Below are 26,290 nucleotides of genomic sequence, written 5' to 3'. Positions count from 1 at the left end.
TATCTTTTTATTCTTTTCATGATGTCCTTTGATGCACAAAGTTTTTAATTTTGATGAAGCCCAATTTGTTCATTTTTTTGTTGTTGTTACTACTGCTTTTGGTGTCATATTTAAGAATCCATTGCCAAATCCAGGGTCATGAAGATTTACCCATATGATTCTCTTAAGAAACACATACAAAAATTAACTAAAAAATGGGCAAGGTCTGAAATGTAAGAGCTAAAATTATAAAACTCATAGAGAAATACATAGGGGAAAAGTTTCATGATGTTGGATTTGGCAATAATTTTTTGGATAGGACACCAAAAGTATAGGCAACACAAGAAAAAAAGAGATAAATGTTGTATGATTCTACTTATATGAGGCACTCAGAATAGACAAGTTCATAGTAGGGTAGAGCTTATCAGGGGATGGTGAAAGGGGAAATGGGGAGTTATTGAAAAGGGAAACTCTAATGGTTAGAATTTCTATCTGGGATGATGAAAAAGTTCTGGAAACAGATAATGATGCTGGTTGTACAACAATGTGAATGTACTCAATGCCACTGAGTTGTACACTTAAAAATGGCTAAAATAGTAAATTTTATGTCATATAAATTTTACAACAAAAATAGCAAATCAAAAAAAATAACAGAGGGGGCAATAATTCAGATCCTAAAATAATTCAGTTTTTTATGATTAATTAAAAATGATATATGGCACAAAAACAGACACTTAGATCAAAGGAACAGAACAGAAAACCCAGAAATGGATCCACAAACAAACGGCCGACTAATCTTTGACAAAGCAGGAAAGAATATCCAATGGAATAAATGGTGCAAATGGTGCTGGGAAAACTGGACAGCGACATGCAGAAGAATGAACCTGGACCACTTTCTTACACCATACACAAAAATAAACTCAAAATGGATGAAAGACCTAAATGTAAGACAGGAAGCCATCAAAGTCCTAGAGGAGAAAGCAGGCAAAAACCTCTTTGACCTTGGCCACAGCAACTTCTTACTCAACACATCTCTGGCTGCAAGGAAACAAAAGCAAAAATGAACTATTGGGACCTCATCAAAATAAAAATCTTCTGCACAGCAAAGGAAACAATCAGCAAAACTAAAAGGCAACTGATGGAACGGGAGAAGATATTTGCAAATGACATATCAGATAAAGGGTTAGTATACAAAATCTATAAGGAACTTATCAAACTCAACACCCAAAACCCAAATAATCCAGTGAAGACATGGGCAAAAGACATGAAAAGACACTTCTCCAAAGAAGACATCCAGATGGCCAACCGACACATGTAAAAATGCTCAACATCACTCATCATCAGGGAAATACAAATCAAAACCACAATGAGATACCACCTCTCACCTGTCAGAATGGCTAACATTAACAACTCAGGCAACAACATTGTTCATTGTTGCACTATATGCTAACTAACTTGGATGTAAATTAAAAAATAAATTAAAAAAAAAAGATATAAAAAGGAGGGGCGTCTGGGTGGCTTGGTCAGTTAAGTGTCCAACTTTTGGTTTCAGCTCAGGTCATGATCTCATGGTTTGTGAATTCAAGCCCCACACTGGGCTTTGCATTGACAATGTGGAGCCTGCTTGGGATTCTCTCTCTCCCTTACTCTCTGCTTCTCCCCCACTCACTCTCTCTCTCTCAAAAATAAATAAACTTAAAAAAAAATTTTTTTAATGATATAAAAAGGAGGAAATTGAGGAGTGTCAAACTTTGATAATTTTAAAGTTAGGCAAAGAGAATTGGCAAACTGCCTTCCTCAAACTCCTCAGGGTATAAAAATTCCAAGGCAGGGGCGCCTGGGTGGCGCAGTCGGTTAAGCGTCCGACTTCAGCCAGGTCACGATCTCGCGGTCCGTGAGTTCGAGCCCCGCGTCGGGCTCTGGGCTGATGGCTCAGAGCCTGGACCCTGTTTCCGATTCTGTGTCTCCCTCTCTCTCTGCCCCTCCCCCGTTCATGCTCTGTCTCTCTCTGTCCCAAAAATAAATAAACGTTGAAAAAAAAAATTAAAAAAAAAAAATTCCAAGGCAGATATACTCAATTTATCTGAGTTTAGAGGAACTTAGAAAGAAAAAGATTCCAATGAGCCGCTATCATCAGATGTCAAGATATGGGCTCTTAATGTAAAAATAATGGAAAGAGAATATTGACATGAAGACCAGGGTCATCTCTGGCAGGGAACTCAAGACATTTTACAAATGTGTGAGTGACTGGCAGGATGTGGAGAAGAAACTCTTTTGGATCTACTGAATTTAGGAACATAGCATGCAGTACTGCCTAGGGCTGCAAATGAACCCCTTTAGGGATGACAAAATTAATTCAAGGGAACATGGGGATGATACTGTGAAAAGGTTAAAAATTAAAGTGTAGTAAGAAACTGGAATGTAAATAAAAAGGATACTGTGATGTCTCCCTTACCTGGATGTATAATTGATATGAATATAATGTTTGAATAAAAATTCCTCCCCCTACTGGGTAATAAGAAGAAAGGAATAATTTCCATCCTCCCTTCATCCAGTACTCATCGGACTTGCAACATGGGAGCCTTTAGAATTAACCTAACTCAACTAGTAACTTGGAAACATTATTAGATACCTGGAAGGCACTAAGAAATTACTATTCTAAATAAGGAAATGTCAAGATGCAAGTATATTAGTGTCCATAAACTCACTGCAACAGCCCAGTGTGGCCAGTGAGGCCAACTGATGAATCAGGTCACTGTCAGCAGCCTATAGGGGACTCAATAAAACCATATCCTGAAGAGCCTTAGCTGTCTCCAGTACAGTCCTGACTATTCAACTCACGTAAGATAAAGGTGACTGGTATTCTCTATTGATTTGACTAATGCAGTCTTCTCATTGTCAGTCACCAGCAAGAGCCTACAACAACTTGTATTCATGCAGAATGGTTCCCAATAGACAGTATTACCTCAAAAATATTAGAACTCCTCTGAGTATTGTCACAATCTGATGAAGCAGGACCTAGATCTAACATAGCTGGACAATACAAATAATTATCATCTGAAACCATGGGTCAAGTTAAAAGCGACTTTACTAAGGTCATAAATCATATGACTGACTGGGGATGACTGATTAACCTTGCTAGAAATCCAGGGCCCTACACAGACTATGAAATTTTGGGAGATGACATGGGTTGGAGCAATCCGTGACACACCACAGGACACTAGGAATAAACTGTTATCACTCCCTGACCCTCAGATTAAAGAGGCTCAACAACAGCTAACTGTACATATTTGGCTTTTAGAGAAACTATACTTCACTTAGGGATTTTCTTGGCCCCAATTCATAAAATCACAGCGAAAAAGGCCTTATTTGATTAGGGGCCTCAACAAAAAGAAGCCTTCTTAGAACTGCAGAAGGCTGTGGCTTAAGCTATTATGTTAGGATCACATGATCTTAATGCTGAAATGATATTAAAAGTGTCAGCCATCCATACTCATCCCAACTGGAATTTCTAGCAAAAGGCATACTCACAACTCCAAGATAGCCTCTGGGCTTTGGGGCTAAGACATTGTTAGATGCTGCTTTCCACTCTATGTCTTTTGAAAGATAGCTGCTGACTTATTGTGGGGCATTTACTGAGGTAGCCCCAATAACTAAAAGACTTATAAGAGCAAATTAAGATCTGAAATATATATGTCATTGGTGATGTCAGAAAAGCAAAATTTAAGTAAGAGGGGTGATACCCAAAGAAGTTCCATCATAAAATGAAAATGCACTATATAGAGCATGCTACCAGAGGATGGGACAGACTCGTATTTACAAGTCTTTTTTCCTTGGTTCTTTTCGTTCAACCAACTGCCCAAGGATGCCAGGCAATTGGTCTGGTTCATAGATGGTAGCTCCAGAATTGAGAGTAATTCTGTATGGAAAGCAGGTACTCTGAGTGCAGAAGAACGTAGAATCCTTTTGGAAGGGGCGCCTGGGTGGCTCAGTCAGTTAAGCGGCTGACTCTTGATTTCCTCTCAGGTCAAGATCTTACGGTTGCGAGATCAAGCCCGACATCGGGCTCTGTGCTGGACATGGAACCTGCTTAAGATTCTCTCTCCCTCAAAAAAAAAAAAAAAATCCTTATGGAAGAATGTAATACAATTTTGTCCACTGAGCTGCATTATATGCTCTGTTCTTACCTGTGACAAAAGAACTAGATGCAAATAGAAGCCTTACTATTTGGATAATACTGATCCTAGGCTATTTCCAATCAACTTTCAATTGGTCTAACAAGTGGGTCATAAATAACTGGATAGTAAAAGATCCCCACATGTGGGGCCAGTGCTCTTTGGAAATCTCTATGGAAAGTCTGAGGCCAAATCAAAGCAGGCCATATGATGCTTACTAAAGAAACCCGATGCCAGGGTTGGAAGGTAAATGGAATCAACAAGTTGATGGCCTAATTCATTCTCTTGAAATGGCAATGAAGGTCCATGAAATGAATGGACGTGGAGGGACTGAAGCCAGGCAGCAATGTACTAAACAAAGACATAGACCACTGGCCCCCACTGAAGCTCAAATTGTTAATAAAAATTGCTTTGGTTGCCGATAGTTTAGACCCATTTTTCTGTATGTATCCAATTTGTCCTTCTATTATTGGGAATGGACTAACCAGAAAATTCTTCTTCAGTGGTAAAGATGTGGGTTAAAATGAATGACAAATGAAAGAAAGGCCAGATTGTCACTGAGGGGAAGGGAGCCAAAAAATGAGTTCCACAAAAAGGAAAATCTAACATAATTTTGGTGCCTAAGGAGATGCTTAAAGGAAGAGAATAATATTTTCTCTTAGCTTTGACCCAGAAGCCCCTTGGGGCAAAGGACTCTGTCTGATGAAGTCTCCTCTTCTGAGAGAGAGTTGAACAATAGCTAACCTAACAAATACACTTCCCTGAGTGACATATGTCCTCAAAATAGATCAAGAGATGGGAGCTCTGTCTAGGACTGTATGCAACAATGCAAATGTTTTTGATTCTCATTTCACAGGATGGATCTACTACAGAGGAGCTATGTTGGAAAGCAACATGTAGAAAATATTTAGCTAGTTGAATATGAAATATATTAATAATCTAAATGAACATTACATAGCCATTAATCGTGATGATGGTTTAAAAAAGGTACCAGAATATGGTGGTAGAATGTTATCTACTGCATATCCCACCTGTCAAAATAATATTATGTGTAAGAATAGCTATTTGCCCTGTTACTGTAGGTGAATAGGCATGAGGAGGAAGAACAATTGGGACACATGGATCACTGATAAAGGATAAGAACTAGGTATAACTTGGTGGGTCCACATTCCTGAAATTTGTTTGGTTATGGGAAGTTCTGTGGAACACTCAAACCAAAGTCTACTTAGGAGTGACTACTACTCATATGATCTAAGCCTGGGGGAATTAACATTTTCAAGATATCAAATGTATTTCCTAACTGTACAAAAGCAGTCAGTACTCATGACAACATATCTGGTGTCAGACCATTTGAAATAAGAGAGCCTTCATGGAATTAGGAGCTGCTTAGGAGTTATTTGGTCAGGCAGATTTGTTGTTTTTTTTTTTTTAAATTTTTTTTTTCAACGTTTATTTATTTTTGGGACAGAAAGAGACAGAGCATGAACGGGCGAGGGGCAGAGAGAGAGGGAGACACAGAATCGGAAACAGGCTCCAGGCTCTGAGCCATCAGCCCAGAGCCCGATGCAGGGCTCGAACTCACGGACCGCAAGATCGTGACCTGGCTGAAGTCGGACGCTTAACCGACTGCGCCACCCAGGCGCCCCCAGGCAGATTTGTTTTTAATGAGGAAAGACATACTGCTGAAAAAGACCTACTAAGGTCTAAGGAGTAAGGACAAAAGTGGCGAGCCACTTGAAAAGATAACACGATGCTGACAAAATGGATTTTATAATTAGATCACACACTAAAACAACTCGCCCAAATCAACTCAGCAAAGGGAACAAGACTGCGTGTTAAAACACAAGCTGGAGGGGCGCCTGGGTGGCGCAGTCGGTTAAGCGTCCGACTTCAGCCAGGTCACGATCTCGCGGTCCGTGAGTTCGAGCTCCGCGTCAGGCTCTGGGCTGATGGTTCAGAGCCTGGAGCCTGTTTCCGATTCTGTGTCTCCCTCTCTCTCTCTGCCCCTCCCCCGTTCATGCTCTGTCTCTCTCTGTCTCAAAAATAAATAAACGTTAAAAAAAAAAAAAGTTTCGTTTTCTACTGTAAGTTTTAACTAGAGGATGCAAACTATTCAGGTGCTCTTTAACAGCTTCAGCCCTTTGACTGGATGCTAACCATCCTTTCCCTACAGCACAGTTTGTGAGCACTGAACAAATTTTATTAAAAAAAATTTTTTTTAATTTTTAAGTAATCTTTACAACATGAAGCTTGAACTCATGACCCCGAGACCAAGTCTCATGTTCTAATGACGGAACCAGTCAGGCACCCCAATACTGGATAACTTTTAAACAGGACTAGAGTGCTTCCTGTAGTAGATTAATAGGTTCTGTTGCTGGTTTCTTCCAACTGGGAACCAATATCTGTCAAACAACCTAACCTGTGGGAAGGAATTTAGCTATGTTCTCAAGATATTCTGAATCCTGAAAAAACAGAGATATGGCCTCTGATCTTTAGTCCTATGAGAAATAATATATGGCTATAATAAAAGGTAGATTGTGTTGGGAGGGACAAAATAATTATACCATGATTTTCTGATTTATAATGTAACTACAGTGGTGCTGCTATATGGTATTACATGGAAGCATAAGTAAAATTAATATTGTAAATACTAACAAACTTAGCATAATACTGATATTAATGATAAAATATAGTGGGAGATTGAATTAAAGCTATCTCAGTACATTATCCCTATGTAGAAGAACTGGTCTGAGAAATATTCAGAGTTGATTAATGATAGATTAATAATTCAGCAGATTTATTAAGAAGCAGACACTTACAGAGGTGCCTGGGTGACTCACCCAGTTAAGCATACGGCTTCAGCTCAGTTCATGATCTCATGGTTTATGGGTTCAAGCCCCGTGTTGGGCTCTGTGCTGATAGCTCAGAGCCATTCTGTGTCTCCCTCTTTCTCTCTGCCCCTCCCCTCCTTGTGCTCCATCTCTCAAAAGTAAATGTAAACAAAACAAAACAACCCAGACACTTAAAGATCCAAACAACAAAATAATTATATAGTTAGAAAAACGTGGAAAAGTATAAATGGATGGTTCCACTATCTGTTTAAATCCATACTAACCCCACACTGGATGTTGTAAATGCTTAGATTCTGCATGTACATTTTGATGATCTATCTGATTATAGGATATTATAAGGCAAGTAAATGATATCACACTAAGGATTATTGTTTTATTAGAAAAAAGGCTTGATAGTGGGTCATGGGAGTGGACTGCTCTGTGAGAGCTATTTCCTGGAATTAGCTTGAGCTGTTTTGCTAAATTCCTGAATGACATTGACTTTGGTCAAGGCATAGCATGAAGCATAGATGAAGCATACAAGTGTCGTGAAGGCAATAAAGACATGAAAAGACATTCAACATCACTAACCATTAGAAAAATGCAAATCAAAACCACAGTCAGATATCCTTTCACACCCACAAGGACGTCTATCATCAAAAAACAGAAAACGAGTGTTTGAATGGATATGGAAAAATAGGAACTCTTGTCCAGTGTCAGTGGGAATGTAAAACGGCACAGGTGCTATGAAAAACAGTATGGTCGTTCCTCAAAATATTGAACACAGAATTACCATTTGATCTAGTAATTCTACTTCTGGGCATATATCCAAAAGAAATGAAAACAGGGGTTTGAAAAGTAGAATGTGCATTGCAGAATTATTCACACTAGCCTAAAGACAGAAACAACACAATCAGCAAAACTAAAAGGCAACCGACAGAATGGGAGAAGATATTTGCAAATGACATATCACATAAAGGGTTAGAAACCAAAATCTATAAAGAACTTATCAAATTCAACACCCAAAAAACAAATAATCCAGTAAAGAAATGAGCAAAGACATGAATATTCACTTCTCCAGAGAAGTATCTTTCCTTATAAGGAAAGAAGACATCCAGATGGCCAACCGACACATGAAAAAATGCTCCACATCACTCATCATCAGGGAAATACAAATCAAAACCACAATGAGATACCACCTTACACCTGTCAGAATGGCTAACATTCACAACTCGGGCAACAACAGATGTTGGCGAGGATGCGGAGAAAGAGGATCTCTTTTGCATTGTTGGTGGGAATGCAAGCTGGCGCATTCACTCTGGAAAACAGTATGGAGGTTCCTCAAAAAATTAAAAATACAACTACCCTATGACCCAGCAATTGCACTACTAGGTATTTATCCAAGGGATATAGGTATGCTGTTTTGGAGGGACACATGCACCCCCATGGTTAGAGCAGCAATCAACAATAGCCAAAGTATGGAAAGAGCCCAAATGCCCATCGATGGATGAATGGATAAAGAAGATGTGGTATACACACACACACACACACACACACACACACACACACACACACACACAATGGAATATTACTCGGCAATCAAAAAGAATGAAATCTTGCCATTTGCAACTATGTGGATGGAACTGGAGGGTATTATGCTAAGTGAAATTAGTCAGAGAAAGACAAAAATCATGACTTCACTCATATGAGGACTTTAAGAGACAAAACAGATGAACATAAGGGAAGGGAAACAAAAATAATATAAAAACAGGGAGGAGGCCAAAGCATAAGAGACTCATAAATATGGAGAACAAACTGAGGGTTACTGGAGGGGTTGTGGGAGGGGGATGGGCTAAATGGGTAAGAGGCATTAAGGAATCTACTCTTGGAATCATTGTTGCACTATACGCTAACTAATTTGGATGTAAATTAAAAAAAATAAAATTTAAAAAATTAACGAAAAAAAACAACCCAATGTCCATCAATAGATGAATAGATAAATAAAATGTTGCATATACATAAAATGGTCTATTACTCAGCCTTAAAAAGAAGGTAAATTCTGTTATATACCAGAGCATGGTTGAATCCTGGAGACATTTTGCTAAGTGAAATAAGTCAAAAACAAAAGAACAAATATTGTTATGACTCACTTATATGAGGTACCTAAAGTAGTCAAATTATAGAAACAGGAAATAAAATGGTAGTCACCAAGGGTTAGAGGGAAGGAGAAATGGGCAGTTATTGTCTAATGAGTATAGAGTTTCAGCAGGGGATCATGAAATAGTTCTGGAGATATACAGTGGTGGTGGTTGTACAACAATGTGAATGTATTTAATGCCACTGAACTATATACTTAAAAATGGCTAAATTGGCAAATTTTATGCTGTATATATTTCACCACAATTAATGAAAAGTGTTGCAAGGAATTTTGGGGAGTTTGTATCGGCTTCTCAATACTGGTAACAGTGAGATTAATGGTTTGTACTGGTCTAGGAGCTCTGCTGTTACATAGCAGGAATATGCCAGTATGAGCAAAACCCAAAAATCCCTAGCTGAGATTCCATTTTGGGCTCCTTGGTCCCAAGATATTCTGTGTGTGTACATCTGTGGTTCCTTATCCATGAGAGAAAATGCATCCCACCTGGCCCTTGCTGACATAGGACAAGATCCTGCACTTGGCTTCTCTGGATCCTTTTTGTGGGACAGCCATTGACTGTGACAGGTATTCTTACTTTAATGCTGTTGCTGTACTGTACCCCTTTCCTATAATAAGTTACAGACTTATAAGTACTGTCATTCTGGGTCCTGAGTCTTCTTTAGCAATCAAACTGTGTTTAACTGCCACTGTTATTGCAGTTATCATAAGGAAAGGGAATACCACTAATTAATTTATGTTGTCCCACAGAGAAACAACTAAGATCATGGATAAAAGATGCAAGGCAGCTTTATTTTGCCTTGCAAGGTATTGAGCAAGTTTCTAGACATGTTCACTAAACTAAAGCAGAAGGTAGATGTTCACCTACTATGAAATTCCTTCCTCGGGTACACAACCTCAAGGTACCCACTGAACCCTAGGAACTTAGATTTTTTAATTTGGAGAAAACTTTTTCAATAGGAACCATACCTGTGATGTCAGCTTCCCAGCAATCTGCATTCGCTCAATTTCTGCAGGAGATTTGATCAGTCGGAGGTGCTGTACCAGCTGCTGGACAGCCCGGACCTTATTCTTGCTCCTGGCTTTGACCTCAGTCAGATGCTGCATGTAGTCAGAGTGAAGCTGTGCGTGAGAGGGCCTCATCCAGTCATACCAGACCATATTTGTCTCATCTTAAAATGAGCAGCAAGAAAATAAATTTTAAAATAAAACTAACAGCAACAAGAAATACCAACTGCTATAATGACTTGAACAAGAGTCAAAACCATAAAACCTGTGGCGTGGAATTCTGAAGTGAGCAAAAACTCTCTCAGGACTGAAGCAACTGAAAGGTTAGATCATCTATCACTGGAAAGGCTATTCCCTGAGAATGGCAAGATATTCTGACACCAAATATCCAGCTTCTCTGCCCCTAAACTTCGGTGTTCTTTATATAGGTGATAGATGGGACTAAAGCTCTTCTCAAGCTTTGATTTTATTATTTACTAATCATTAACGAACAACTATAAAAGTGTTCTCCACACTACAATTGAGCTAGATGCCCTGCTGAATTACTGAACATGAACGGACAGAAAAAAGTACTCAGATCATGACGTGGTTAAGTGTTCCCTTTCTAGGGCACCTGGGTGGCTCAGTCGGTTAAGGGTCCGACTTTGGCTTGGGTCATGATCTCACGGTTTGTGAGTCTGGGCCCCGCATCAGGCTCTGTGCTGTGTTAGTGAATGAGGTTCTTATTGCATTTAGGAGCAAATATTCATGGCTATAGAAACACTATAGTTGATGATATGTGCTAGCCCACACTTACCCAGGGCTTTTCCTTTCTCATCTGCCATGTATTCTCACTAGAAGACCACAGCTCTCCTTTTAACTTTAGAGACCCAAGGAAATAGTCTGTATGTGCCGAGATACATGATGAGAAGGCTCATCATGAAAATGTTCCCATTTAAACCAGGTCTCCATTCGTCCCTTTCTATTTTCCTGAGATGGCTTATTAGCAGCATTTCCAACAACTGAAGTCTGAATGTATGTTTTACGCAAAGTATTTGGGACAGAAAAGGGAAAAACCCTAAAAATTTTTATTGGCTATATATTAGTGATACAATCTCCTAAATATTTTCATTTTGAAATAAAAATGGTTTTTAATATATATTACATGTCAAATGCTAATCTTACTTTTAATAGAAATTTAATTGTAGTTTTTAAAAAGTAAAACAACCTCTACTACCTGTTTTCAGTGTATGAAATCATAGCCCAGTTTTTTTGTTTTTAAATTTTTACATAAATACGATTTCATGAATCTTTTCCTTTGCCTGCTGCTTTTGTCTAGTAAACTACTAACATTAAGAATGGTGAATGAGGGGCGCTTGGGTGGCTCAGTTGGTTGAGCGTCTGACTTCAGCTCAGGTCATGATCTGAGCTGGTCAGGTTCATGGGTTCAAGCCCCGCATCAGGCTCTGTGCTGACAGCTCAGAGCCTAGAACTGCTTCAGATTCTGTGCCTTCCTCTCTCTCTGCCCCTCCCCCACTTGTTCTCTCTCTCTCTCTCAGAAATGAATAAACATTAAAAAAACAAAAAGGATGGTGAATGAGAAGTACTTTTGAGAAATACATTTGGTGCAAGGTTTTAACAATACTGGGTTAATGAAATTTAGACTATTGAATAGGACAGCTAGCAACTAATTCAGAAAATCAAAAAGCTAAAAAGAAAATGATTCTGTATCCCACATTTATGACAACTTTGAAGATATGAAAAAGTTCCACTAGTTTAGCTGAGTAATTATCTCTGTAAAATAGAGAACATTTGTATAAAGCAATGAAACAATTCAAACATACTGGAACTTGCATATTCAACTGAGTATTTTCTTTCAAAGAAGGCTTTGTATGAAACAAGTCCAATAAATTCCATGATCATTGGAAACAATTTTGGAATTCTCTTTTAGAAACTGACTTCAGAAATGGTTTATAAACCATTATAAATTAGACTTTAGAAAATTAGACATTAGAAAATTAGACTTTAATTTTACACCATATATTATTTTGTCTAAAATTAGTACTTTACAATTTGATTATCTATGTTATTTACCAATTTGGCTCTAAGTGACTTTTGGACACTTCAAAAAATAAAATGCTTCCCAGGCTGTAGATTTGCAAGAATCATTAAAGACAGTTTATAATGTAGTGTAGATTCTAAAAAGTTCCAGAAAAAGAATCTCAAAATGTAATGAGTGATTATAATTTTACCAGAAGAAATGTAGAAAAAGTGACTATTTTGAGTGGCATGGACTCAACTCTGTACTATATGAATCTCCTGAGAATCTTGTTAAAAGGCAGATTCTGATCTAACAGATATGGAAGGGGGGGCTAAGATTTTACATTTCCACTATCTATTATGCTTTTGTAATTCTAGTATGTATCACCAGGTAATTGTGATGCTGGTGAAGCACTGCTCATTCTTTGAGAATACTGCTTCTTTCTGAAGAGTTGGCAGAAGTAATATGTAGTGGTCAAAGGTGGATGGATTGGTTGGTAATCTTGAAGAGTGATCCATGCCCATCCTCCACTTTAAAAGAAAATTCTCTCTGCGATTTCAAACTAGGACAGTTCACAGTCTCTATGAGTGAATAATTTAACAAAGACTTAGCAAATGCGTAAATGAAATATTTAAAGTAGTCTTGTGGAAAAGATTTATGTTCCTTTCATGGTGCTCAAGGAAATGCTGCCATGATCATCATTTTAGAAAATTAAGAACTTTAGGGACGCCTGGGTGGCTCAGTCAGTTAAGTGTTTGGCTCTTGATCTCAGCTCAGGTCATGATCTCACAGTTCCCGAGACCTTGAGCCTTGTGTATGGCTCTGTGCTGATAGCACGGAGCCCGTTTGGGATTTTCTCTCTCTCTCTCTCTCTCTCTCTCTGTCCCTCCTGTGCTTGTGCACTCACTCTCTCAAAATAAATAAATAAATTTTAAAAAAAGAGAAAGAAAAAATTAACAACTTCGTCTAAATAGGCAAGGAAGGTCTTAATCCCAAATCTGGCCTGTGATTTGACCTCTGTTCCATTTATTACCTTTCAATTTTGGTACTAGATGTTGAAATTCTTCTAGTGTATAGGCTTCATCCACTCCTGTTAAAGCTATTGCTCCATCAGTGCCAGATCGTGGGCCATCCCAAAGTTCTCGACTAGGGTCTCTCCGAGGTACAAAAAGCATGGCCTTATGTGCTGGTAACTGCTTGCCAGGGAGGCTCTGAAGGACCAGAATGCTATCGGGCTCTTGGAATCCACACAGGTACAGGAAATTGTTGTCTTGGTGGAAAGTATAGGGGATATCATTGCTCATGTAGTATGTAGGGTTGGACAGCAGAACCACCGTCTGGTCTGTCCCACTCTGCCCTTGTGTTTCCTTGTGAATCAGAGACATTAGTTTGTGTCTGCGAAGTGCATATTCCACTTGAGATAGTCCTGGCGTCACCTCTCCTAGAAATGAGAAATAACAGTGATGCTTTGCATTTATATAGTGCCAAAGTACTTTTAAGGTAACAATATTAGATGGAAACACACAAGTTCATTTCTTCAATTTATGCCAAATCTATTCATAGCACATGGGGAATGAAGGAGATGGCACAGGTCCAAATTTTCTATTCCACTGTAAAAATTTTGGAAATGACAGTTAAACGTGGTCCTGCGTGAAAACCAGGATCATGACCCCTTAATATCTCTTGTAGCTCTTTCATTCTTTTACTCATTTGATCAAATATTTACTAAACATTGTCATGTGGAAGGCATTGCTAGGCATATATAATAAGGTTGACTTAAAGTATCAACATGAAAGGCGAGGAGAAGGATCACATTATCCGTGTATGACTTTCCTGAAAGAATGTAAACTCCATGAGGACATAGATTTTTGTCTGTTTGTTCAGTATTATATTCCTGGAGCCTAGAATAACAACTGGAATATAGCAGGCACTTGATAAATTATTTGTTAAATGATGTATAATTTTTAACATAATAAGGCCAATCTCCTTCTGAATTTCCAAAGCATAATAATACCCTTCTAATAGGTCTTTTTGTATTAATAGTAGAGCTGGGTACATATAATCTCCTTAAGGGTTCCCTCCCTGACGGAAAATCTTTGTATTTTCCAATTGGGGTCATCTTTGTATTTTTAAAAAACTTTAATAATATTATCTACTCCTTAGAGCTGTCAGGAGAAGTAAACTTGATAAAACATGTGGTTCTTAAGGATTGAAGACTCCCTAGGGAATCTTTAAAAAGCTGTGGATTCACTGTTTACTGCACCTAGGCACACACAAACTTTTGACATACAATTTCAAGAATATCTGATTCCCCTAAGCCCTCCCACAAAACTTGTATTAAGAACCTGTGTTATGAAATGTTATGTGTTAGTTCTCAATATTAGCACCCAGCAGACTGTCTGGCTTCTAGCCCAGTGGTGACTGGGTGAATGCTTCCCTTCTGAAATGGAAATCATGCCTGCTCTTGCTTTAGGTTCCAAAGTAAAAGAACTATGAAAACACTCATCAAAGCTGTATCCCTCAGCCTATACTTAGCATTAATAATAGTAAAACAACACCTGATGCTTACTGAATACTTTTTATGTGTCTGGTACTATCCTAATTATTTACAGTTATCAACTCGTTTAATCTTTACATTGATTCTATGATGTGGAGTACTATTATTATTCCCTGTAGTATCGAGGCTTCATATGCAAGTATGAAAAGATAGCCATGAAATACTGCTGTATGAAAAAATTACAGAACAAGATGGATAATATGATCCCATTTATGTTAAAAAAGAATAAAAAGAAAAAAAGAAGAGAGAGAAAAAATTTAGTAAAGAATCTCAATTTTTATAGTACTAATCTATGGGGATTGAGTTAAGACTAAATTTTTCTTTTTAACATGCTTTTTAATATTACTTGAATTTTGTTTCAATGAGTATATACTTTTATAATAAAAATTCCAAATAAAGAGAAAAAGAGAATAAAAGAGAGAAATCATGGACAGTCCATTCCATACTCATGACCTACAATGGCTCTTTATTGTCCATTACATCAAATTCAAACTCAAGTAGATTTTAATGCTTTCTACCAGAGGATTCCAATTTATCTTTATATTTATTTATAAACATAAATATCTTTATATTTATTTATTTAACTTAAAAAAAGCAGCTTTATTGAGATATTATTTACATACCATACAATCTACCCACTTAAAGTATACAAATCAGTGGTTTTTGGTATATTCACACAATTGTGTAAACATTACAAAAATCAGTTTTAGAGGGGCGCCTGGGTGGCTCAGTCGGTTGAGCGTCTGACTTCGGCTCAGGTCATGATCTCACTCAGGTCCGTGAGTTTGAGCCCCGCATCGGGCTCTGTGCTGACAGCTCAGAGCCTGGAGCCTGCTTCGGGTTCTCTGTCTCCCTCTCTCTCTGACCCTCCCCCGTTCATGCTCTGCCTCTGTCTCAAAAATAAATAAACATTAAAAAATTAAAAAAAACAAAACAAAACAAAACAAAAGTCAGTTTTAGAGTATTTCATCACTCCCAAAAGAAACCCTTGCCCATTAGTAGTCACTCCCCATCTCCTCCCAATCTGCACCCCCAGCCCTTGGCAACCAGTAATCTATTTTCTGTCTTTATGGATTTGTCTCTTGTAGAGATTTAATATGATGAAATCACACAATATATGGTCTTTGGTGATTTGGCCAACTTTTTAAAATCATTTCTCCAATTATTCTGAAATTAATTCCTTCTTATGTCTTACATAGTTCTAATCTGTTCTTTCCCTAGTACCTTGCTTATGATGTGTCCCTTTTCCAAAATTTCTTCTCCCTCCATAGCAATTCCACTCCCAAGATTTTGGGCTCAATGCATGTTTGTTTTTAGACTCCTCTCATTCAAAAGGCTTTCCTGATTAGCCTAGATCACACTGATTTGTCCCTCTGAATTATTTAACTGCTTCATTTTCTTATATATATACATCCTATAGTTGTATATAAGTGTAATCACATCATACTGAACTCTCAATAGTTAAATATTTTCCCCCTTTTCCTTTGCTGTTTGACTTTTCACTCCCCTTCCCTTCTACCCACATCAATACCTCACCCACGTTGGTAATGTGGCACATATCCTTTCCTATTTTTCTCAATACTCATATACTTGCATTTAGGGTTTTTTGGTCACTAGTATTTTACAAAAATGGGATACTACACATTCTTCTGTATCTTGCTTTTTCTATCACAGCGATACCTTATAGAAATTCCTCCCACCAAGTCATCTTGCATAGCTTCAGTTCATTCTGCTTGACGTCTCCATAAATATTTTTTGGGTTGATATATCAAAACTCGTTGATCCATTTCCATACTGGTGGGCATTTATATTGTTTTCAGTTTTTGCTGTAATAATAACCATCTTTGTACTTATATCCTGCTACTTTTATGCCCTATGTACTGGTGCTTTTAGTTCTATCATAGTCCTAGGACAGACATTGCTGGATCAAAGACCTCTGAATTTTTTTAGTACTCATGTTCAGTACATGTAACTCAGTTGTTTATGATTACCTTGGAACCATCTAGTTGTTTTACCTATGTATAGTTTATCTCTCCAGCCAACTCTGTTGTTTGCATTCCATTAATATCAAATTTTATTTAACTCTTATTCATTTACAACAGAAAAAAATGTACACTTTTATTGATGAAGTTGGTAAGAAATAAAAGATAAGCAACAGAGTCAGTCCTAGAAGAGCTCACATGGCATTTCTTTTCTTTCTTTTTGTTTTTAAGTTTATTTATTTTGAGAGAGAGAGAGAGAGAGAGAGAGAGAGAGAGAGAGTGAGAGAGAGAGAGAGAGAATCCCAAGCTGACAGCACAGAGCCCAACACAGGACTCAAACTCACAAACTGTGAGATCATCACAGCCTGAGCTGAAATCAAGAGTCTGATGTTTACCCAGCTAAATTACCCAGATCCCCCTCATAGTGCATTTCTTTTTCCCCTGGATTAAGCTGGCTAAGAGTTCTCTAGGGCTTTTGGGCAGAATTCTGACCTTTGTGCCAGAACTATCTGACTGGTAATTATGTATGTTAAGTCTGCCACTGTTACCCAACATTGGAAATTTCCCAGTTTACCCAAGCAGTAGATACTCTTATAAAAGCAGAGGCTGATTATAATTGATAGATCATCCGACCTTTCCTTTTGTCTTCTCCTTTTTCCCTTTCCTTTTGGTTTGCTTTGCTTTTGGTTTCTTCACAGCTACAGTCCATGTAATAAAACTAAATTAAAAATCAATTCATTTTGTGGGTTTTTTTTTTAAATAAGAAAATTCACAATTTTAACGACCTTAATATATGTGTTCTCTCTCATTCTCATTAATAACAAAGCACATATATAAATATATTGGAAAATAACTTCTAAAAAAGATACAATTATTTGGAAATCAAAACGGGATTAGAAAACTATCTTTTACTCCCTTCAAGGCATTCATCTTCCTGAATCCAATTTCATACAAATGACTACATGAGAAACATTTAAAACACGGGCTACATTTTCCCAAGTTTATGAATCATCAACACTATGGAGTGACCATTAACTAAATGCTTCCACACTTCTGAAATCTCAAAGTAAAAAAAGAACTCTTTGGTTGTGACAGAAAATTATCCAAGTAAAAAAGGTATCTTTTCTTATCATTCGAAGGAGGAAAAAAAGGGGGGGGTAATAAAGCAATGAACTTTAACCCTAGAGGTAAACCTGGCAGTTATTATGGCCTTTGATCATAGAATTAACCATTGTAATGGTCAATCTGGCCTGAATTTCATCTGATAAAACTGTCTGAATAGACACTCTGGTAACTTTGTCAAATTGTAACATAGCAAAGAACAAAGTTAGTACTTTATCACCTTGAGTCAATTAAGGATAGAGGGGCTATTCTAACAAGTTTATTTACCAATCAAATGCCTACAGGTCGTAATCTGGACTCTGCAAATAGCAAAGTCTTACAATCAGTTCAGAGACTCTGCAGCCAAGAAGAAAAGCTCTTCCAGGACATTTAGGATTGGACTTCTCACGAGAATAAGAAAAATATTCTTCATATTTAATCAGCCAAGCAGAAACCCCTAAGAAGAAAGTTTTATAAAGACTGAAAATGGATGGGAAAATGCAGGTGTTTGTTACAATCTAGGTATGTATTTTAATTATTTCCTAAAAGTAACTAGATTAGTATTTTAACATGGTCTGATTTTGAAACTGCATCCTTAAAATGAATTGTTTAATATTAGGTAGTTTTTATTGTCTACAAGAAAGTAGTTTATAAAATGATCTCTATGTAGGTGGAGAATGGGGGTTAAAAAAAGGTAATGTTTTCTTTAAAGTAAAGAAAAAATGAAATGACCAAATAAACAATAAAAAATACCCTAGATTTTATTTGCATATATTGAGCAACACAAGCTAGACAGAAAAGGTACGTACCGTATGATTCCAAGAATAGGCAAAACAATCCATGTTGATAGAAACCAGAGCAATGGTTAAGGACGGAAGTGGAAACAGACAAGAGGGGGTGTGAGAAAATTTCCTAGGGTGATGAAAACGTTCTATATCTTGACTGGGGTGTGTGGGTTATATTGGGGCCTACTGATGTGAAATGTTGGGGTCCGGGAGTGACCTGTCAAGAAAGAATTCTTGAGATGTCTTCAGTGCAAAAGGGTGGTTTTATTAAACCACAGGGACAGAACCCATGGGCAGAAAGAGCTGCACTGGGGTTGTGATGAGAGGGGGCTAGGGGTAGTGTAAGTCTCTAAGGAATTTTGAAGCAAGGTTTCCAGGACCTTGAGGGGCTATTAGGAAAAGGTCATTTATTACTGTTTAGTAAAACCTCAGACATGAGATCCTTCAGATGTATAACAGTGGGCCATAGACTTTGAGAAGGATTGCTAAAACACATCTTGTAGGGCGGGGATGAGGGGTGGTGTGGAGATAAAGGATCCTGGAGGTTGGGCTAATGTCAAGCTAAGGTTGCCTTTTGCCTCTAGCAAAAATTTAACATTCCGGCAAGCTCCTCAAGGAAGGTCACTCTGCCTTCTCTCATGTACTTGTCAATGGACTATAAGTTGTAAAGAAGTTTAATTTTTTCTTTTGCCTTTGTTCTCCACATCATCTACTGAATTGTGGGGCACATGGATGGCACAGTCAGTTAAGCATCCAACCTCGGCTCATGAGGTCATGATCTCGCAGTCCGTGGGTTCGAGCCCTGAGTTGGGCCCTGTGGTGACAGCTCAGAGCCTGGAGCCTGCTTCAGATTCTGTGTCTCCCTCTCTCTCTGCCCCTCCCCCACTCACACTCTGCCTCTTTCTCTGTCTCTCAAAAATAAATACACACTAAAAAAAATTTTTAAAAACCTCACTGATGCGCATATCTAAGATCTGTGCAATTCATTATATGTAAATTTTACCACATTAAAAAAAAAGTATACCACTCTCTAAACTTGAAATACCTTTTAGACTAAGACTTCCCTCAGTTGAATTTATTCTTATTAAAAATATCATGCCAAAGATAGACTTTTCAGAAAGTCCAGATAGTATTCTTTGGTACAAATGTTTTGTACTATTTTGTGGTTAAGTGTGGACTCAACAGTCAGAGTTTTATAAACTGGAATCCTGGCTTAACAACTTACTGAGTGACTTGGGGAGAGCTACCAAACTGCTTTATGACTCAGTTTTCTCATTTGTCAAATGGAGATAATAAAAGCAACTACTTCTCAAAGTTGTCAGGAGGATTAAATAATAAAATACTCAGAACAGTAAGCACTATATAAATATTAGTTACAATTATTACCATAAAGAATTTACACTTAAAGATGTTGTCATCCTGGTAATCCAAAGCCAAGTAGGACCTTGGAAGAGTAAAATTTACACGGACAACTACTATCTCTATCAAAGTAATTTTTAGATTGAAGCCCTGAAAGTCTTTGGCTTTCTCACACAATTAAGAATGAGTCTCCGGGAGCCGGGGTGGCTGAGTTGGTTAAGTGTCCAACTCTTGATCTTGGCTAAGGTCATGATCTCTCAGTTCATGGGAGCCTATTTGGGATTCTCTCTCTCCCTCTCTCTCTACCCCTCACCTGCTCTATCTCAAAATAAATAAATGAAAACTTAAAAAAAAAAAAAAGAATGAGTCTTATCATTCACAAGTGATTCAGAAGCTTTTTATTATTCAATTCTTTAGAAAATTCCTGATTCTTGTCTAGGGCAGATTCTTGCTAATCTTTACTTCAGAGAATTTCTCGATATGAATGAGAAATATGCACAAAGGTTAAAGAGAAACAGAAAAGTCATTTATTCTTAATGTACCAGTATTTAAGCTGCAGGAACATTATTATAATTCAAATTTTTTTTTCTCCCAGCATTAAAAAACAGAAATACTCTATAATTCTGTACTAGATGGCTGTTTATGGAATTTCTATGAGCTAGCTATCTGTATAATGGTACTTTGGAATGAGTAATCAACATATACATATAGGTTAAATATATAGGTTTATTCACCTGTAAATTTATATATGTAAATACTCTGGTCTTTATTTTGCATTAAAATCTACTTCAGAAGATTATGCTAAGTGAAGTTAGTCAGAGAAAGACAAATATATGATTTCATTCATATGAGGAATTTAAGATACAAAACAGATGAACATAAAGGAAGGAAAGCAAAAATAACATAAAAACAGGGAGGGGAACAAAAACTATAAGAGACTCTTAAATACAGAGAACAAACTGAGGGTTGCTGGAGGGGTTCTGGGTGGTGGGATGGGCTAAATGGGCAAGAGGCATTAAGGAGGACACTTGTTGGGATGAGCACTGGGTGTTGTATGTAGGGGATGAATCACTGGATTCTACTCCTGAAATCATTATTGCACTATATGCTAACTAACTTGGATGTAAAAAACAAAAACAAAAACTCTACTTCAGAAGACGAAGACAAAGGGAAAATGAATAATCAATACGAATATATCGTTATTTTTAAAATTCCAGAGGTACACAGGAAGTGAGAAAAGAAAATATGTTACTTTATAAAAACAGGTACACTTCATGGTAAAATATCTATGAAAAAGTAGGCCCTGAACTTAAATTTAGAAGCTCTAGAATATAAAATGTTTTTATACTAGTATTCTGCTTATCAGGTATAACGTATAAACAGTGTTTTGAAATGGCTACATAAATACAAAGAGATCATTCAGTAAATGTGTGATGGTGGTGATGATAAAGATATGAATAAATTTGGACGTCTGGGTGGCTCAGTTGGTTGATCATCCAACTTCGGCCCAGGTCATGATCTCATGGTTCATGGGTTCAAGGCCTGCGTCGGGCCCTGTGCTGACAGCTCAGAGCCTGGAGCCTGCTTCAGATTGTGTGTCTCCCTCTCTCTCTGCCCCTCCCCTGCTCACACTCTGTCCCTCTTTCTCTCAAAGATATGAATAAATTTAAGAACTGAGTGTTTGGGGATGAGGACATAAGAAAAGTAAAGGTACACTCTGCTTCAAAATATGGCCTGTGGCCAAAGATCTGGCTTCAGGCATCTCACGCACCCATCTAATGAGTGCCCATTAGGCAGGTGATGTGCATCAGAAACACCCAGGGAGCTCTTCAAAACATAGGGCCTAAGCCCTTCCCTTGAGATTCAGTAAGTCTATGGGATCCTAGTATGTATTTATATTTTGAAAAAACTCACTCAATGGTCTAGGCAGATTCAGACCATTTTTAATTTCCATCATTTCTTGAACATATATTTTAATCTTTTAAATAGTATAAAAATCTCACCCCACCAAAATAAATCTTGATCTTTTAAAGTCAACCATTTTAACAAAACTTAAAAAAAAAAAAAAAACATACCCCTTGCTCAAGGCAGAACTACAACTAAACCATGACTGAAAGATGGATACCTAATTGGTTTGGACGCTTCTAAGGGAAGAAGATTCAGGAATTATTATCTAGCACTCACTCTAGAACCACTCTTTTCATCATTTTAAATATTACTTAACAAAATACTTGACAATAACTGTATAGTCTCAGCCATCATAGTTGATAAGGGACAATCAGGTAAATGGTAAAAGCATTTTCCCAAATTGTGGGCCATACAGTTGAATACTTCCCAATGGATCTGTTCACTGTTGTAGTTGAAAGAAAACCAATAACCAGTTCTGGATATGCCAGACAAGTCATTCTGATAAGCCAAACTCTCTAAATAAGAGCCCTTTCTTAAGGTGCTACAAACTATATTACATATCCAAAATTATTGTGTCTAGGAATGTAACAATGTTAGAAATACATGTTCTTGGAAATAATGCTTCATTTGGCAGTAATTCTTCCTATTCTCTGATAAATTGCAGTGTTTATGTGAGTTGAACACCTTGCTATTCTAATGACTGCGTTGCTCTTGTGGCAATGTCAGAGAACTTTCTCACACAAATATTATAAAAAGTAGATTCACAGTTCATAACTGTGTCATTTGCCTTCCTTCATGGAATCATTTTTTCTGGCTTGGGTGATAAGTGGAGGGCATTTTAGTGATCAAAGTGGATGAACTGACATTTTCTGGCTCTACAGACACAGTCCTTAGCACCAGGATGGCAATGTTAATAAAGAAATGGGGGAGAGGGGGTGCCTGGCTAGCTCAGTCAGTAGAGCATGCAACTCTTGATCTTGGGGTTGTGAGTTTGAGCCCCACATTGGGAGTAGAGATTACTTAAAAATCAATCATTCAATCAATCAATCGTCTACAATGCTGATTTCTTTAAGGAAATAAGTTTTAGAAATCACCAGGACTTGGGGAAATCTGATTTTTTATTTCTATCTCAAGCAGTAGTAGCATAACTAGGACAGAATTCCTTCATCTCTGAGCCATTCTGCTGAATATTTTCCAGGTTACTCTTGCTTCAGCAAACTTAGGTAGGTATAGCCAGGAGAAACCCAGAGGAAATAGCTCCCCAACATTCAGAAAGAGCCAACCTTATTTTAAGGAAATAATTGATTGGTATAGAATGTGTACACATGTGTATACATACACACATGCACACACACACATATACCTATATGAGAAATAAGTCTAGAAAGATATATATGCCAAAATCTCAATAGCAGTTTTCTATGAGTGGAGGGATTTTGAGTAATTAAAAAAAATTACTTTTATCTGTATTCTCTAGTTTTTCTATATAGACCTTGTGTAATAATTAGAGAAGGGACTGAGGTGTTTTCCAAAAGTTTTAAGTACTTATAAATACTAGGAAAATAGCTACGCCAAACATGAAATTTTTAGAAGCAAACCAAGTAGCGGAGGATATAATTTCAGGCTCCAAACTAACAGACTGGCTCTGTGAAAGAAATTTTTAAAAAAGTATTATATCCCTTTTAATTTTTCTTAATAATTTACTCTTTCTCCACTCCATAACCATTTTACCACTTCCATATCTACATGGAAAAAGACAAATGATTAATACTTTGGATACTTATATAGTTTTTGCCTCCAGAAATTGTATATCTGGTTTCTTTAATCCTGATGATTCTGTTTTAAAATTCTATTCCTTCTGGGGCACCTGGGTGGCTCAGTCTGTTGAGCGTCCGACTTTGGCTCAGGTCATGATCTAATGGCTTGTGGGTTTGAGCCTCGCATCAGGCTCTGTGCTGACAGCTCAGAGCCTGGAGTCTGCTTCGAATTCTTTGTCTCCCTCTCTCTCTGCCCCTAACCCACTCACGTTCTGTCTCTGTCTCTCTCAAAAATAAATAAACATTAAAAAAAAAAGTTAAAATTCTATTCCTTCTTAGCCCAATATCTAAAATCCTATGTCCAGAAGAGTAAAAATTAAGACAGGCATCCCTTTTCCCTCCATAGCTGAAAAGAACATATGTATATGTATGAATGTGTATATGTATTTTTATTCATAATCATTTTTTATATAGTTATCATGCACATAACATACAATAGCCAACTGTTTAAGACACAGAGGCCATCATCTTGACAATATAATTACTAGTTTCAAGGCCTAGAAAATGCAGCTCACCATGTAAAAATATCTCACCACGAGAAATCAGTAATTTTCAAAGCTGGTAAAACTTAATGCCAATTCTATTTCCTTTTAAAAAAAATTGAAGCTATAGGTAGGTTGACAGATTAGAGAAATACTTAAGTTAATACTAACTGGACTGCTATTAAGCTTACCTTACAGCTTTGAAAAACTCTGATTTCTTGTGTGTTTCAGTGGTGAGCTGCATTTCCTGAGTCTCAGCCGATTTCCCAGCAGGAATTCCAGTCTGATGAAGAATCAGCAAAAGGAAGCCCTCACTGAGAGACACACTGGTATCATTCACTGAGTGGAGACAGTGAAAGAGTAACATATTTCTAAAGGCAATTGAGATTCTTAGTACATATGCTCACAAAGTAAATACAGATTTACCTTCCCATGACAGAAGCAATGATTAATTTCCCTTGAAAACCTGACTGCTTTTTCTACAAAGCATTTGGTTTTACCCTACTTACCTCTTTGTGATGATTTTCATTCACCACAGTTCATCCCTTAACTGCCTTTTTGTCACTGTTATCACCTCCCAAAGCTGTGAAAGTCAAATCTGGAAATCTAGTGTAACCTATACAGCAATATTTTTGTTAAACAAAAGGAAATGAACATTTAGTACTTTGAAGAAAAACACGTTTTCTTTCTTTCATTTCTCTAAGTAGGCTCCAAGCCCAATGTGGGGCTTGAACTCACGACTCCAAGATCAAGAGTTGCACTCGCCACCAACTGAGCCCACTGGGCACTCAAGAAAAACATGTTTTCTCAAATGTCTTTAACACAGCAGTTCACAAGGAATCAATCATTTGAATACAGTTCTAGCAACTGTCTTAGAAAGTAATATAACTTTTAAAACATTATGGTTTACATACTTTTCATGGATAATTCTGAATTGTAAGACTTACATTTATTGCTCTAGATAGCGATGTCAACACCGTACCAACAACCACACATACCTTTTTAAGTTTAAAATTAAGTTAATAAAAATAAAAATAAAATAAAAAATTTAGTTTCTCAGTTGCACTAGCACCATTATAAGTATATAATAGCCACTTGTGGCTAGTGGTTACTGTATTGGGCAGCATAGAGCTAGAACATTTACACTGCTGCAAAAAAAAAAATCTATTGGACAGCACAGTTCTAAATAAAGCATATGAAGAGAGAGATTTATGGTTAAAAGGGCTTACCTGGCCTAAGGAGGTGTGGGTGTGTGAAGGGGCTGGGCTGGCCTAAGTATCGGTTTGGAATTCTCCTCTCTGGGATGGGCTGGAGGGAGTACCTTCGCTGAGAACATGACATGAATCCTGAAGGAAAAATGAAGAGAGTAGAATGGAACAATAATCAAGAAAGTCCTCACAGTGTATATACATTTATCGATCTCTAGCAGTTGGATGCTCTAGAAAAATGCAAATTAGTATCTCCTTCAATATTTATATGGCCCTCCCTCTGTGCCAGTCAGGGCCTGTCTTGGGCCCTGGGAAAACAGAAATGAGATCATTTTTACCCTTAGTGACTTCAATCTGCTACATATATACAGAATAGGACTATGGTATGAATAAGGAACTATGGGAACAGAAGGAAGGCAACAAACAAAAGCAAGGAAGGGGTTAGGAAGTATTTCACAGAAATACTGTGTCCTAAAATTCAGAAAAAGCTGTATCCTAAAACTCAGAAAAAGAGAGTTAACATTTTTATTGAGAATATATGAAGTACAAAAAAACATGATATCTCATTGAATCTTGGAATGTTAGAGGTAGATAAAATAAGGTATAAAAATGCTTTATCATAGTATACAACAGACACTATTAGCATCATTCAGTAAGATTAAGCATGTGACTGGAACACATGCTAGAAGAAGACAAAAGAATGAGGACTATATGCTCTGGTCTTTATTTTTTTTATTTATTTTTTTTTAATTTTTTTTTCAACGTTTATTTATTTTTGGGACAGAGAGAGACAGAGCATGAACGGGGGAGGGGCAGAGAGAGAGGGAGACACAGAATCGGAAACAGGCTACAGGCTCTGAGCCATCAGCCCAGAGCCTGACGCGGGGCTCGAACTCACGGACCGCGAGATCGTGACCTGGCTG

The 26,290-nt window shown here is 37.4% G+C and overlaps 1 protein-coding gene across 3 annotated transcripts in view; it reads right to left on the bottom strand.

The window, feature by feature from the left end:
• XPNPEP3 (X-prolyl aminopeptidase 3) overlaps positions 1-26,290 on the bottom strand; it is a 76,295-nt gene that overhangs the window by 34,818 nt on the left and 15,187 nt on the right. The window contains exons 1-4 of one of the 3 annotated variants that reach the window (XM_030320737.1): positions 25,389-25,472; positions 24,351-24,498; positions 13,202-13,609; positions 10,110-10,312 (exon numbers count right to left, since the gene is read on the bottom strand). In XM_030320737.1, coding sequence (XP_030176597.1) covers positions 10,110-10,312; positions 13,202-13,553 — 555 coding nt within the window. In that variant the 5' untranslated portion in view covers positions 13,554-13,609; positions 24,351-24,498; positions 25,389-25,472. Of the gene's footprint in view, positions 1-10,109; positions 10,313-13,201; positions 13,610-24,350; positions 24,499-25,388; positions 25,506-26,290 lie in introns of those variants that run through there. The other 2 variants (XM_030320738.1, XM_030320735.1) reach the window with 2 other exon arrangements.

Source organism: Lynx canadensis, chromosome B4 (assembly GCF_007474595.2).
Source record: "Lynx canadensis isolate LIC74 chromosome B4, mLynCan4.pri.v2, whole genome shotgun sequence".
Lineage (NCBI taxonomy): Eukaryota > Metazoa > Chordata > Mammalia > Carnivora > Felidae > Lynx > Lynx canadensis.
Note: the sequence above shows the minus strand (reverse complement) of the source record. Positions and strands in the feature narration are given on the sequence as shown.